This window comes from Daucus carota, chromosome 5 (assembly GCF_001625215.2).
Source record: "Daucus carota subsp. sativus chromosome 5, DH1 v3.0, whole genome shotgun sequence".
NCBI lineage: Eukaryota > Viridiplantae > Streptophyta > Magnoliopsida > Apiales > Apiaceae > Daucus > Daucus carota.
The window spans coordinates 18,862,864-18,876,502 of record NC_030385.2 but is presented as its reverse complement, the minus strand read 5'-3'; the positions used below and the strand labels follow the sequence as shown (position 1 = coordinate 18,876,502).

At 36.9% G+C, this 13,639-nt stretch overlaps 2 protein-coding genes across 2 annotated transcripts; both read right to left on the bottom strand.

Annotated features, from left to right (window-relative positions):
• Positions 1 to 8,239: 8,239 nt before the first annotated feature.
• On the bottom strand, positions 8,240 to 8,719 carry LOC135152786 (uncharacterized). The gene has a single exon (XM_064093889.1). The coding sequence runs from the start codon at positions 8,717 to 8,719 to the stop codon at positions 8,240 to 8,242; it is 480 nt and encodes a 159-aa protein (XP_063949959.1).
• A 2,871-nt stretch (positions 8,720 to 11,590) lies between these two features.
• LOC108221421 (uncharacterized) lies at positions 11,591 to 13,570 on the bottom strand. The gene is made up of 3 exons (XM_017395299.1): positions 12,629 to 13,570; positions 12,138 to 12,503; positions 11,591 to 11,773 (listed from the first exon to the last, which is right to left on the bottom strand). Exons 1-3 carry the CDS (start codon positions 13,568 to 13,570, stop codon positions 11,591 to 11,593), a joined length of 1,491 nt encoding a protein of 496 aa, XP_017250788.1.
• Between the last annotated feature and the right edge of the window lie 69 nt (positions 13,571 to 13,639).

Here is a 13,639-nt window from a genome sequence, read left to right as displayed (position 1 = left end):
ACTGCACCAGGCACACCCCAGCAGAACGGTGTAGCAGAGAGAAGGAACCGGACTCTTTTAGAGAGTGTTAGATCGATGATGAGTTATTCGGATTTACCCGGGGACATGCCTTAGAGACAGCAGCTTATCTTCTGAACTTAGTACCTTCTAAGTCGGTTCCTAAAACCCCTTTAGAATTGTGGACCGGGGACAAACCGAGTCTGAGACACATTCGGATATGGGGTTGTCCAGCACATGTGCTGAACAAGAACGCGACTAAGCTAGAATCTCGTACAGAAGTAAAGCTGTTGGTAGGCTACCCCATGGGAACAAAAGGTTATTTATTTTATAGTCCTAAGGATCGGGATGTCACTGTTAGCACCAATGCAAGATTCTTAGAGGAAGACTATATAATGAATCACAAACCCAAGAGTAGTATCGTTTTAGAGGAACTAGTGGGAGGGACGAATAATAAACCTGTAGTACAAGTAGAACAACCACAGCAGGCTGTGCAACCGGTCACTAATACCGCACCAGTTCCTCGTCGTAGTGGGAGGGTTGTTCGACAGCCCGACAGATTCATGTTTTTGGGAGAGTCTTCGGACTTGGTCTCTGGTGAACATGATGATGATCCCCGGACATATGAAGAGGCAATACAGGACAAAGATGCAAGTCTTTGGCAAAAGGCAATGGATTCTGAGATGGAATCAATGTATTCTAATCAGGTCTGGGAGCTTGTGGAACCACCCAAAGGTGTAAAACCTATTGGATGTAAGTGGGTCTACAAGAAAAAGAGGGGATCAGACAAAAAGGTGAAAGCCTGGAAAGCAAGACTTGTTGCGAAAGGGTATACTCAGAAAGTAGGTATCGATTATGAGGAAACCTTTTCGCCAGTAGTCATGCTTAAGTCAATCCGTATTCTTTTATCTATAGCAGCTCATCTCGATTATGAGATTTGGCAAATGGATGTCAAGACAGCTTTCCTTAATGGAAATCTTGAGGAAACCATCTATATGCAGCAACCAGAGGGATTCATTAAAGAAGGCCAAGAGCATCTTGTTTGTAAGCTGAAGAGGTCTATTTATGGACTTAAACAAGCTTCTAGGTATTGGAACATTCGCTTTGATCAGGCAGTCCAGTCATATGGATTTGATCAATGTCCAAGCGAAGCATGCGTGTATAAGAGATGTGAGGGAAATGTAGTGGTTTTTCTAGTGCTTTATGTTGATGACATTTTACTCATTGGAAACAATGTTAAGATGTTGTCTTCAATAAAGGCATGGTTGTTCAAACAATTTGAAATGAAGGACTTAGGTGAAGCAGCATACATCCTTGGGATCAAACTTATAAGGGATCGCAAGAAAAGGATGTTGGCTTTATCTCAGGAGCCCTACATAGATGACGTATTAGCTCGTTTTAATATGCAGGACTCCAAGAAGGGTAATTTACCCTTCAGACATGGAGTTACTCTATCAAAGAGGCAGTGTCCTTCGACACCTAAGGAGATAGAGAACATGAAGGCAGTTCCTTATGCTTCGGCATGTGGGAGCCTAATGTATGCAATGTTATGTACGAGGCCTGATGTCTGCTTTGCCGTAGGCATGGTTAGCAGATACCAGTCAAACCCAGGACAAGAACATTGGAGTGCTGTAAAAGCAATACTCAAGTACCTGCGAAGGACTAAGGAGTATATGCTGGTTTACAAGTCCTCTGATTTATTGCCTCTGGCATATACCGATTCGGATTTCCAGACGGATAAGGATAAGAGAAAGTCCACCTCGGGATGTGTTTTTACTTTGGGAGGTGGAGCCGTAATATGGAGGAGTGTGAAGCAGAAATGCATCGCGGACTCAACCATGGAAGCCGAATATGTGGCAGCCTCGAAGGCAGCCAAAGAGGCTATATGGTTCCGAAACTTCCTGCTGGATTTGGGTGTGGTTCCTAATCTGCCACAGCAAATCACGATTTATTGTGATAACACTGGTGCTGTGGCGAATACCAAGGAACCGCGGGCCCATAAGGCAGCGAAACACATAGAGCGTAAGTATCACCTCATAAGACAGTTCGTTAAGCGAGGAGATATCATTGTGGCTGACATAGCATCGAAGGATAACCGGGCAGATCCTTTCACGAAGAGCTTACCAGCTAAGGCTTTTCAGGAGCACGTGGAAGCGATAGGAGTCAGATACTTGGTCACATAGTTATTATAGTTGGTAGTGGATTGCTTGTAATAGACACTGATATACTTAAAGAATATCTTGAGTATAAGTGGGAGATTGTTAGGGTTATACTAAAATATTCGTTTGAAGTATATAACAATTATTTGAGAATCTTGAATGCATGTTTTTCACATTGTCTGTATATTATATATTGTAGACAATCTAGTATCAAATGGGATAGCAGAAGATTAGATTGTCAGACTCCTTATATAATATAATAAAGGTTCACAGTCGAGGTGGTGTTAGACAAACCACTGGAACGGCTGAAGTATTATTTGGAAATAGTTTATCTTGACTATTGAATAATACTTATATACTTTGTGTATGTTGAACGGGATCAAAATAGTAGAATAATTGTTTCTTTAATTCTGACAATAAAGAACTAAGATTCTATGATGTTATTAATGCTTAAGTTCTTAATCCGGATATAGTGATTGACACTTGTATTTAATGCACATGCCTTGACTCATAAATTAAGTAATTTATTTTAAATTACGAATTTATGTATTGGGCAATGACATTATATACAGAGTGGGATATTGACTATAAAAGGAAACCGTGTCCGAAAAATATATTCGGGTGATGATGTCTTCTTGAAAGCTCATAAAGATAATTATGCTTTGGTCCTGCAGGCAGATTTGTTCTTGCATAATTATAAGGTTGAGTGGATGATCAAGGATAAAAGATATTAATTAAATTAATTGTCAGAAATTAATTTAATTAATGGACATGCGATATCTTAAACATGGGGAATTTATAAGCAATTAATATGGGAGCCGAATTAAATAATTAATTTACGGAATTAGGAAAGGTAGTGCAAATATTAGTTCTTTAGTGGATAGAATTAATATTTAATGACATTGGGCCTGGCCCGGAATGTCATTGGAAGGCCTGACCTAATGATCCATGATCCCTGCTGTAGCCTATATATATTCTCGTTCTCCTAAATTTGAAAGAAACACCAAAACGAATTCATCCTAGAGTTTGAGAGAGGCGGACGTTTTTCTCAAGGAGACAGCTAGGGTTGGGTTTTCGGAGCTTGAAGGAGAGGCACACCTTGGGAGATCGAAGGCCACACTTCGTCCAAGGAGAATCAAGGAATACAGTAGAAGACGTGGATTTGAATCGCTTGCGCCGTAGCGATTAAGGTTAATATTCTGTTCGAACTTTTAATAAGTATCATAAAACGCAGGACCAAGGTCCGATTGTTCCTACATAGACAAGGGGTGTGAGTGGACAAAGGTTGAATTGGTCATCGCGAACCAGGATAAAATCTCTCGTGTGGTATTTTTCTTTCTTTGCTATTTGCTCCGCATATATTAATTGCTCATACTCTCGATACAAGTTTTAAAAAAGGGGATAAACTTTTTATTTGACTATATTAAATTTTAAATTGGTGATTAAGATATTTAACCCCCTTCTAACTTAATTAACCTTATATCGGACCTAGGGATGGGCACGGGGGAACTTCGGGGGCGGGGAGTGCTATCCCCGACCCCGATCCCCGAATTTATGACCCCTCCCTGACCCCGCCCCGAACCCCGAACGGGGATTATTTTTCTCCCCGATCCCCGCCCCGAAGGGGGAACGGGGATCCCCGCGGGGAGTCGGGAAATTTTATTTTTAATAAAAACATAATAATTTATAATATATAATATACTTTTTAATAAAAAAACAAACTACTAACTCCTAATATACTAATAAAATAATATTATCTTATATTTCAACATCAAATCATATTACAATTGATTTATAATATAATTAAACGACAATTTAATATTATTAAATATATTATATTATAATATATTTATAATCAATCAATAAAAATAAAGATTATATTTTAAATTTAATTATATTATAAAGCTTATCTATTTTAAATAATATATTTAGTATAATATATATACATTATTATTTATATATATATATATATATATATATATATATATAATCGGGGTCGGGGATCGGGGCGGGGAGACACCAATCCCCGACCCCGCCCCGATCCCCGAATTTTTTATAGAACTTTCCCCGATCCCCGCCCCGCCCCCGAAAAATTCCCCGAATCCCCGACCCAAACGGGGCGGGGATTGGATCGGGGTCGAGCGGGGCGGGGTGAATGCCCATCCCTAATCGGACCTAACATATATTAGTTAAATTAATTTAAAATAAATTAGTTACTAAAGATTTAATCATTATTTTAATGATATAATACTGCATATGGGCATCAAGAAAAAAAATATATAAGTAGTTAATTTAATTAACTTTAATGAAGTTAGGGGCGGGGATTGGATCGGGGTCGAGCGGGGCGGGGTGAATGCCCATCCCTAATCGGACCTAACATATATTAGTTAAATTAATTTAAAATAAATTAGTTACTAAAGATTTAATCATTATTTTAATGATATAATACTGCATATGGGAATCAAGAAAAAAAATATATAAGTAGTTAATTTAATTAACTTTAATGAAGTTACTGAAGTTAACAGTTAAATTAGAATTTTACCTCGAAAGCAGGTTAACTGTGACAATTTTCAATGCAAGTATTTATTTCTATTAAATTGATTATGATAATAGTATTTTTTAGAATTTATATAACTTTTCAAGATAATATTTAAAAATTATTGAAGTGTATAACATATTTCAATTTTTTCATTTACAATTTTTTAATCTTAAAAATAAAATTTACTTTTTTTGCTATTTTTTCATTTTGACTATACATACATACATATATATATATATATATATATATATATATATATATATATATATATATATATATATACAACCTACGTAAAATAATATGCCCCTAACATTTGAGGGTCCTGCTCCGTTGAACAACCCGCACACCCTCAGGCCCGGCTTTGGAGGTTATATGAGTTAGAAGTCAACCATATTCTATATGCAAGGTTTTGAACACATAAGTAGAGTTTATATGATTTTTTAGGACTTTATTACTGAGAAGTGTCGTTTGGGTCAGGTTTTTATTGAGAAGTTGGAAGGTGGAAAGCTTCTCTCCAATTTTATTTTTTACTTTCTTCTAAAACTCGATCAATTGATATGTTAAATCTGTTGATCATTAAAATAGATAAAAATAATTAAAATTTTCCACCTTTACTTCATTAATTGTCAAACAGATTTCGAAACTTCAAATAAGTAAAATGTGTAGGTCGTTTGCATGGAGAGTAATTTATATTAAAATAAAAAAAATGATAATATAATTTTTCAAGTTTTTTAACATCTATGAAAAATATTCGTATTAAACAAGTTGATTTTTATATATAAGAAAAACTTGTTAGTTTAAAATCATCCAAAATTTTAAATAACTTCATTATCTTATATAGATTTATTGATCATATATAATTTAGTATTTTGTTTCAAATAATAAATAAGTTTTTTAAGTTAGGTTAAGCAATCCGATTGAAGCTCAAAAACGCATTACAGGAAAGTACAAGAGATGAAGGAAAATATAAATAAACAAAGTCTCAGCTTCTTGACGTATATATGTCCAACTAAATGCAAAATATAACTAATATGAGAATAATTATCATCTAAAATATACATAAATATATACTCTATCAAATATCCCCACACTTAGCATATTGCACGTCCTCGGGCAACATAGAATAAAAATATTACTAACTAACTACTAACATCACTTTCGTAGATGACACGATTGCATTGAGCGTATGCAACAAGCTGTTAAACCCCTAGGCAGCCCTAGTGGGACGAGTGTTGTCTCGTGAGGGTTTATAGAAGATATACCCACGAAATCAGATATTTTCAATCATCAAGTCTCAAGCACTAACAACATCATCGTACTCCACATATGCAAACCTCAATTACATATCAATCTGAACAAGTGTGAAAGTACTAGTACTATCACTTATGCACCATTTATACACAACAATCCAAGCATGCACACAATGTCTAGATAGACAAAAATATCATGAAATATACATCAAAGTCGCATCAAATAAGTAAGCATGCTATGGATAGAAGATCTCACATTACTCTCAATTCACACAAGTGTTTGGGTGTAAATGTTTCACTCAAATTCAATCAATATGGACATGCACTATCATAAACTTGGTTGTCTACCAAATCTCCACTACTCTGTATATATGCACGCACAAATCAAAAGGACTTTGTTAAGGATAGTAACGAGGCTTAGGTAGGGGGTAGGATATCAAAGAAATAAGCTAACAAGTGGCTAACTCGATAACTAATAGAGCACAATGTTCACTTTTGATTAAGCATTCAACATGAAATATGAATCATGTAAAAGGTGATCAAGCTTTCATAAGCATTAAAGCCCAAGCACATAATTATGTACTTCCCCTCTTTTCATATTGTAACACCAATGAACACATGCTCCACTTGATATTTTTCTTTTCATCTTTTTTTTTTCAAAGTCAAGTTATTCTCCAGTAATCATGGGCAGTGAAAAGTCACCAAGAAAAATAAGAGGAATTAAGCTCCCCTTAATTTCTAGTACATTTGTGCTTAATACCAGCACGTGCACATGGATCGTCCCTTACATATGACATTGCAATTGCCACCCATTGATCTCAAAGGTGTACCTGATACTTTGTTTTTTTTTTTTTCTTGATTCCAACTAACTTTCACCCTTTGACAAAGAAATCCCCACACTTGAATGTTAACCTTCGCTCCAGTGAATTAAAAAAATGCTCTACTAGGCATCAAGACAAGAATAAACAAGTAGGCTCAAAATTCATAGATTGGTGATAAACCACAAACAAAAGATACAAGCTCAAGGGGGTTCACTAAGGATATAATTATCGGGTACTGTTTGGATAGATGAGGTTAATCCTAGTACCTTTATCATTTTCATGCATACACATAACATTTCATCTCAATAAGGTTTAACCCATGTTCAAGAGCAACAAGCCAAATGATGAACACCACTCACAAAAGAATTAGATTGATATGAATTGTATCAATCATAAATTAGGCTCAAAATCTCACCAGGTGAAAGCATACTTTACTCATAGAAATTGACTAAGAGGCATTTCAAGTTTTAAAATTTTCACAAGCACACACAAGGAATTACCATGCATTGAATGATTTTCATCATGGATATGATGCTCAGAATTAATCATGCAAATTGGTCTACAATATGTGTATAAGTACTCACTAAACATGCTTTGAGTCAAGTAATTATATACAAAAATTTTGAAATTTTTAGTTTTTTTTGGATTTAAAAAAAAAATATATATATATATATATATATATATATAATAATAATTATTCGTGAGAACACATCCCCACGCTTGGATGGTTCATTGTCCTCAATGAATAATATAACATATATAATATAATATAATATAACATAACATATATAATATAATATAATACAATACAATAATTAATTATACAAATAAAAGTGAAAAATACTCCCCTGAATGATTTTTGTGAAATGGCCCGGTAGCTCCTAGCATGAACATTTGTATATGAGTGTAATGTACATCAAAGGAACATGGCTGGCCGAGTGGTCTGGAACTATGCCTTGTAGTTTGGAGGTCCAGAGTTCGATCTCCTGAGCGAGCGATTGTTTTTTAACTTACACCCTCCATATTCTAAAAAGCACGGAGAATCAATGGGCTCGAATTTGGTTGCAGTTGGGCTTAAGAGATGCAGGCGCAAACTCCTGTTGCGGAAAGAAGTGATATAGGCAGAAGCCGAAGCTCTCCTCAATCTAAACAACCGTCTTGTGCTTCTGGTCTGCGCTGGGAAAAAAAAGATGCCAGTTCTCTTAAATAAAATTGCCCAACTTCATAATATGTCTTCTCCCCTTCTTTATTCAAAATTTCTGAAACACTTCCAAAATTATCAAGGCACCTTGTGGTAATAAAAAATTGAAATCTATAAAAATCTATAATAATAATAATAATAATAATAATAATTTTACTACTAAGAACTATAATAATTATAATAATATTATAACTAACCGTACAATATTCTTGAGTTGCCTCCCAAGAAGCGCTTTTCTTTAACGTCTTTGGGTAGACTTGATGCCTCAGAAATTAGACATCAGAGATAATCAAATCATTAGGAGTCTCGCTCTCCTTGACGTGGTTAGAAGGGTCCTCCAAGTACGGTTTAAGACGTTGTTCATGCACCTTAAACACATTTCCATCATCTTTTTTAATGCTCACTGCTCCGTGTGGAAACACTTCAACAATTTCAAATGGGCCAATCCATCTTGATCGTAGTTTTCCAGGAAAAAGACGTAACCGAGAATGATACAAAAGAAGTTTCCGGCCAACCTCAAAATTTTTCCTTTGAATCATCTTTTCATGAAAAATCTTTGTCTTCTCCTTGTAAATCCGAGCACTCTCATAAGCTTCATTACGCAGTTCCTTCAACTCAGACAATTGCAACTTGCGATACAGACCAGCCTCATCAAGGCTCATGTTAAACTTCTTAATAGCCCAATATGCCTTATGCTCAAGTTCCACTGGTAGATGACAAGGTTTGCCATATACAATGCGATAAGGAGACATACCAATTGGTGTCTTGTATGCTGTCTAATAAGCCCAAAGTGCATCATCTAATTGTTGACTCCAATCCTTCCGTGTAGATCCTACAGTCTTTTCAAGAATTTTCGTGATTTCCCTGTTAGACACCTCTGCTTGTCCATTGGTTTGAGGATGATAAGGTGTAGAAACTTTATGTGAGATATACTTGCGAAATAGTGCCTTGATGGTTCTATTGCAGAAATGAGACCCTCCATCACTGATAACAACTCTTGGCATCCCGAACCTAGCAAAAATGTTAGTCCTCAAGAAATCTGAAACCACTTTTGAATCATTAGTGCGGTTGGCTTTCGCATCCACCCACTTTGACACATAATCAACAACTTGAAGTATGTATTCAAAACCATTAGACTTCGGAAATGGACCCATGAAATCGATACCCCAAACATCAAATATTTCAACATTAAACATCTGATTCATGGGCATCTCATTCCTAGCGGTAATGTTCCCTACTCGCTGACATCTATCGCAAGTCCTACAAAATTCTTGAGCATCTTTAAACATTGTAGGCCAATAAAAACCACACTCTAACACCTTATGTGCAGTTCTTTTTCCTCCAAAATGTCCTCCGCATGCATAATTATGCCAAAATTTCAACACATATTCAAATTCATTGTCAAGCACACACCTCCTTATTATCAAATCCGGACAATGCTTCCAGAGATACGGATCATCCCACACATAAAATTTCGAATCATGTTTGATCTTATTTTTTTGTGCACGAGTCAGAGTATTAGGCAAACTTTTGTCAAACAGATAGTTCACTATGTCTGCATACCATGGTGTGACCTCAATAAGAGAACTTACCTCAATCTGGAGAAGTTGTTCATCCGGAAATGTCTCAGTCAGGGGCACATCTTCTTCCTCCCTCACCAATCGACTTAGATGATCAGCTACAACATTCTCGGATCCCTTCTTATCCTTGATTTCAATGTCAAACTCTTGTAGTAATAAGATCCAACGGATAAATCGTGGCTTTGCCTCCTTCTTGGCCAACAAGTACTTAAGAGTTGCATGGTCAGTAAATACAATCACCTTTGTACCAAGCAAGTATGATCGAAATTTTTCCAAAGCAAAGACGACAGCCATCAATTCCTTCTCAGTGGTAGCATAGTTGAGTTGTGCATCATTCAATGTTCTAGAAGCATAATAAATAGCATGCACCTTCTTGTCCTTCCGTTGCCCAAGTACAGCTCCAACAGCATAATCTGAGGCATCGAACATTATTTCAAAAGGAAAGCCCCAATCAGGTGCCTGTATGATAGGAGATGACGTAAGCTTTAGTTTTAACTCCTCAAATGCCACCTTGCACTCATCGTTGAACTCAAAAAGTACATCCTTTTGAAGAAGATTAGTTAAGGGCCTTGCTATTTTAGTGAAGTCCTGAATAAATCTTCTGTAAAAACCAGCATGGCCAAGAAAAGACCGAATCTCCTTTACACTTGACGGAGTGGGCAGGTACCGTATCAAGTCAATTTTAAATTTATCGATCTAAATACCTTTTAAAGAAATCACATGTCCAAGAACAATCCCATGGGTTACCATAAAGTAACATTTTTCCCAATTGAGCACTAAATTTGTTTCTTCACACCTCTTTAGAACAAGCCCCAAATTCTTCAAGCAATTATCAAAACCATCCCCAAAGACACTGAAATCATCCATGAAAACCTCAATAATTTTCCCAACTAAATCATAGAATATGCTCATCATACATCTTTGGAACGTTCCAGGGGCATTGTACTGACCAAAAGACAGGCGTCTAAAGGCAAAGGTACCAAAAGGACAAGTGAATGTCATCTTCTCTTGATCCTCTAGAGCTATAGCAATCTGATTATATCCAGAGTACCCATCTAAGAAATAATAGTACTCATGACCGGCTAACCTTTCCAACATTTAATCAATGAACGACAAGGGAAAATGATCTTTCCTTGTAGCATTATTGAGAGGCCTGTAATCAATACAAACACGGTGACCAGTCACTGTACGTTGAGGCACCAACTCATTCTCCTCATTTTCTACCACTGTAATACCAGACTTCTTAGGAACAACATGAACAGTAGAAACCCACTTAGAATCAGAAATAGGATAGATGATCCCATTGTCTAGCAGCTTAATGACTTCCTTCTTCACAACCTCCATCATAGGAGGATTGAGTCGCCGTTGAGGAATTCTCACAGGTTTGGCACCTTCTTCCAAGTGAATTCTATGAACGCATAGTGTGGGGCTGGTTCCCCTAATATCTGTCGAACTCCAACCAATAGCCTTGATATAATTACGAACCAACTCCACCACTTTTTCTTCTTGCACAGATGTGAGCTTTGATGAGATTATGATCGGTAGTGTCTCGTCTTTTCCAAGAAAAACATACATGAGATGGGAAGGCAATGGCTTAAGATCCAATTGTGGTGCTTGAACAACTGAAGGCAACTGCTTTTCACTAGAAGTTTTAGGGAGTACAAAGTTCCGTTCTCCTGTAATCTCTTCTCCTTGCAAGGCGTTGCATTGCTCTAGAATTTTATCTATATGAGTTATAGAAATCTCTTCAAGAGCTTGAAAATTTCCTTCCTTATTAACACCAATGCCTTGAGATATCACTGTTTCTAATACATCATCCTTCATCAGCTCGAAGTACTTTTGAGCAATGCTACCAGTTGTACTCATTCTAAAGCATGTCTCCGTATCCACAGGATATCGCATCATCTCAAACATGTTGAACTTGATGGTTTCATTATCAAAGTCCATACTGAGCTCTCCCCTTGCAACATCAATTCTTGTTTGAGCGGTACACATGAATGGTCTACCAAGAATAAGTTGTGCATTATTCGCATCTCCCATGTCTCAGATATAAAAATCAGCCGGATATTGAAACCTGCCAACCTGCACAAGAACATCCTCCAAAACACCTTTCGGGTAAACGTGAGATCTGTTAGCTAATAAAATGGTAACACCATCTGTTTTGAGTTCAGTTTTAATACATAATTTCTCATATAAGCTAGATGGCATAACATTAATTGACGCACCCTAATCAAGTAAAGCATTCTCAAATTTAGATTTACCAATGATGCAAGGAATAGTGAAGCTTCCTGGATCCTTGCACTTTCTTGGTAATCTTCCTTGTAGAACTGCAGACACATTCTCCTTCATCTCAACAACTTCACTCCCCTTGAGCCTCCTTCTTTAGTACATAAGTCCTTCAATACCTTGGCATATGCTGGAAAATTCTGAATGCACTCCAGTAAAGGCAAATTAATGTGAACCTTGCGAAAAATCTCCAAAATAATTGTCTCTAATGCACTCTTCTTTGTCTGAACCAACCTAGCTAGGAAAGGGACAGAATCGAAGCGACTATTAGTAATAACTGAATTTGAAGGTTTGAGAGACTTACAGTAGAAATTGGAGAAGTATGTTTCTCCTCAGAATTGTTGTGCACAATCTCATCTTCATCCTCATTCTCATGACTATCCTCCTTGGCTTGAGAATTCTCATTTCCTTCAACCAATTTGTTGTGTGAAGTTCTTTCAGTTGTCGGGTCTTTTTCGATACCATGCTTATCAACCTGATTTTCCAATACCTTTTGAGTGGGAATGACATTCCGGCCACTCTTAGTAGTAATGATGTTAGCATGCTCGAATTTCAGATTTGGTTGTGTAGTTCTAGGCAACCGGCCAGGCTCATGTTCTTGATTAATTTTCTTTATCACATCCCCAAGTTGCTTCTCCATCTCTCTAATGTCTTGAGAATTGGTAATGCACTGCTTTTGCATATCCCTGATATCTTGAGAGTTTGTAGTGCATTGTTTTTGCATCTCCGTTGCCCATCAACCAACTTGGACAATAATTTTTCAATAGTGTTATCATTGTTCGTGCTTTGAGAGACTTGCTGCCTTTGTAGAAAACCAGATGGCGCAGAATTGTTTTGAAACTGAAACCCATTCAAAGCATTGTTAGTGTCCCCGTACCTCAAATTGGGATGATCCTTCCATCTTGAATTGTAAGTATTCGAAAACTGATTTGCTCCTTGATTTCCAAAGCCAATAGCATTAACATATTCTAAATTAGGTTCAACCAATGTAGGACATGCATCAGTAAAATGTCCCTGAGTTGAGCAAATACCACAGACTTGAGCTTTCGGTGCTTTACCGCTCAATAGTAATGCATTCAATTTTTCAATACTCTGCTCAATATTTGAAAGCCTTTGATCAGATTGAGCTCCCTGAGTTGTGCCAGAACTTGCACGACTACCATATTGAAGTTCATTAGCAGCTCCCTTAGCAATTAGTTTCTCTGCAGCATCATGAGATAAATATACATAAGCACCACCAGCAGCTGAATTCAAGAGGTTCTTTTCACCTTCATGAAGACCTTGATAGAAAAAATGAAGAAGACTCCCCTTGGAAAATCCATGTTGTGGGCATCTCTTTTGCAGCTTTTGGAATCTTGTACAATATTCAGCATAAGTTTTAGTGGCATTTTGATGAATTCCAGCTATTTGGCTTCCCATGTTCATGACTCGAGTTGCTGGATAGAATTTCTGCAAGAATTCTTGGGCCAGTTTCTCCCAAGAAGTAATATAACCTACTGGCAATTCTTCTAGCCAGTCAAGAGCTGATCCGTTAAGAGTGAATGGAAAAGCCTTCATCTTCAGAATTTGAGGGTCTGCCATGTCAGGTCCCATGCTTTCCACAATATTCATGAACCTAGAGAGATGTTGATTAGGTTCCTCAGTTGGAAGATCATGGAAGACTGGTAGTCTCATGAGTAAATTCTGCTTGATTTTAAAACTGTTGCTTTTCCCCACAGCAGGATTGGGATAGACCATACATGAATAGCCAATATTAGCTTCCCTTCACTTTTCTTGTCTAATTGATCTTTTTCGGTCTCACTCTTC

What these genes read in the sequence shown, in the direction of transcription:
- LOC135152786 (XM_064093889.1), bottom strand. Translation starts at nt 8,719, where the DNA reads ATGTCTCCTTATCGCATTGTATATGGCAAACCTTGTCATCTACCAGTG.
- LOC108221421 (XM_017395299.1), bottom strand. Translation starts at nt 13,570, where the DNA reads ATGGTCTATCCCAATCCTGCTGTGGGGAAAAGCAACAGTTTTAAAATC. An exon ending in GTTTTCTACAAAGGCAGCAA is followed by an intron (nt 12,504 to 12,628) that starts GTCTCTCAAAGC and finishes ATGCAAAAGCAG; the next exon opens with TGCATTACCAATTCTCAAGA. An exon ending in ATACTTCTCCAATTTCTACT is followed by an intron (nt 11,774 to 12,137) that starts GTAAGTCTCTCA and finishes TTACTTGATTAG; the next exon opens with GGTGCGTCAATTAATGTTAT.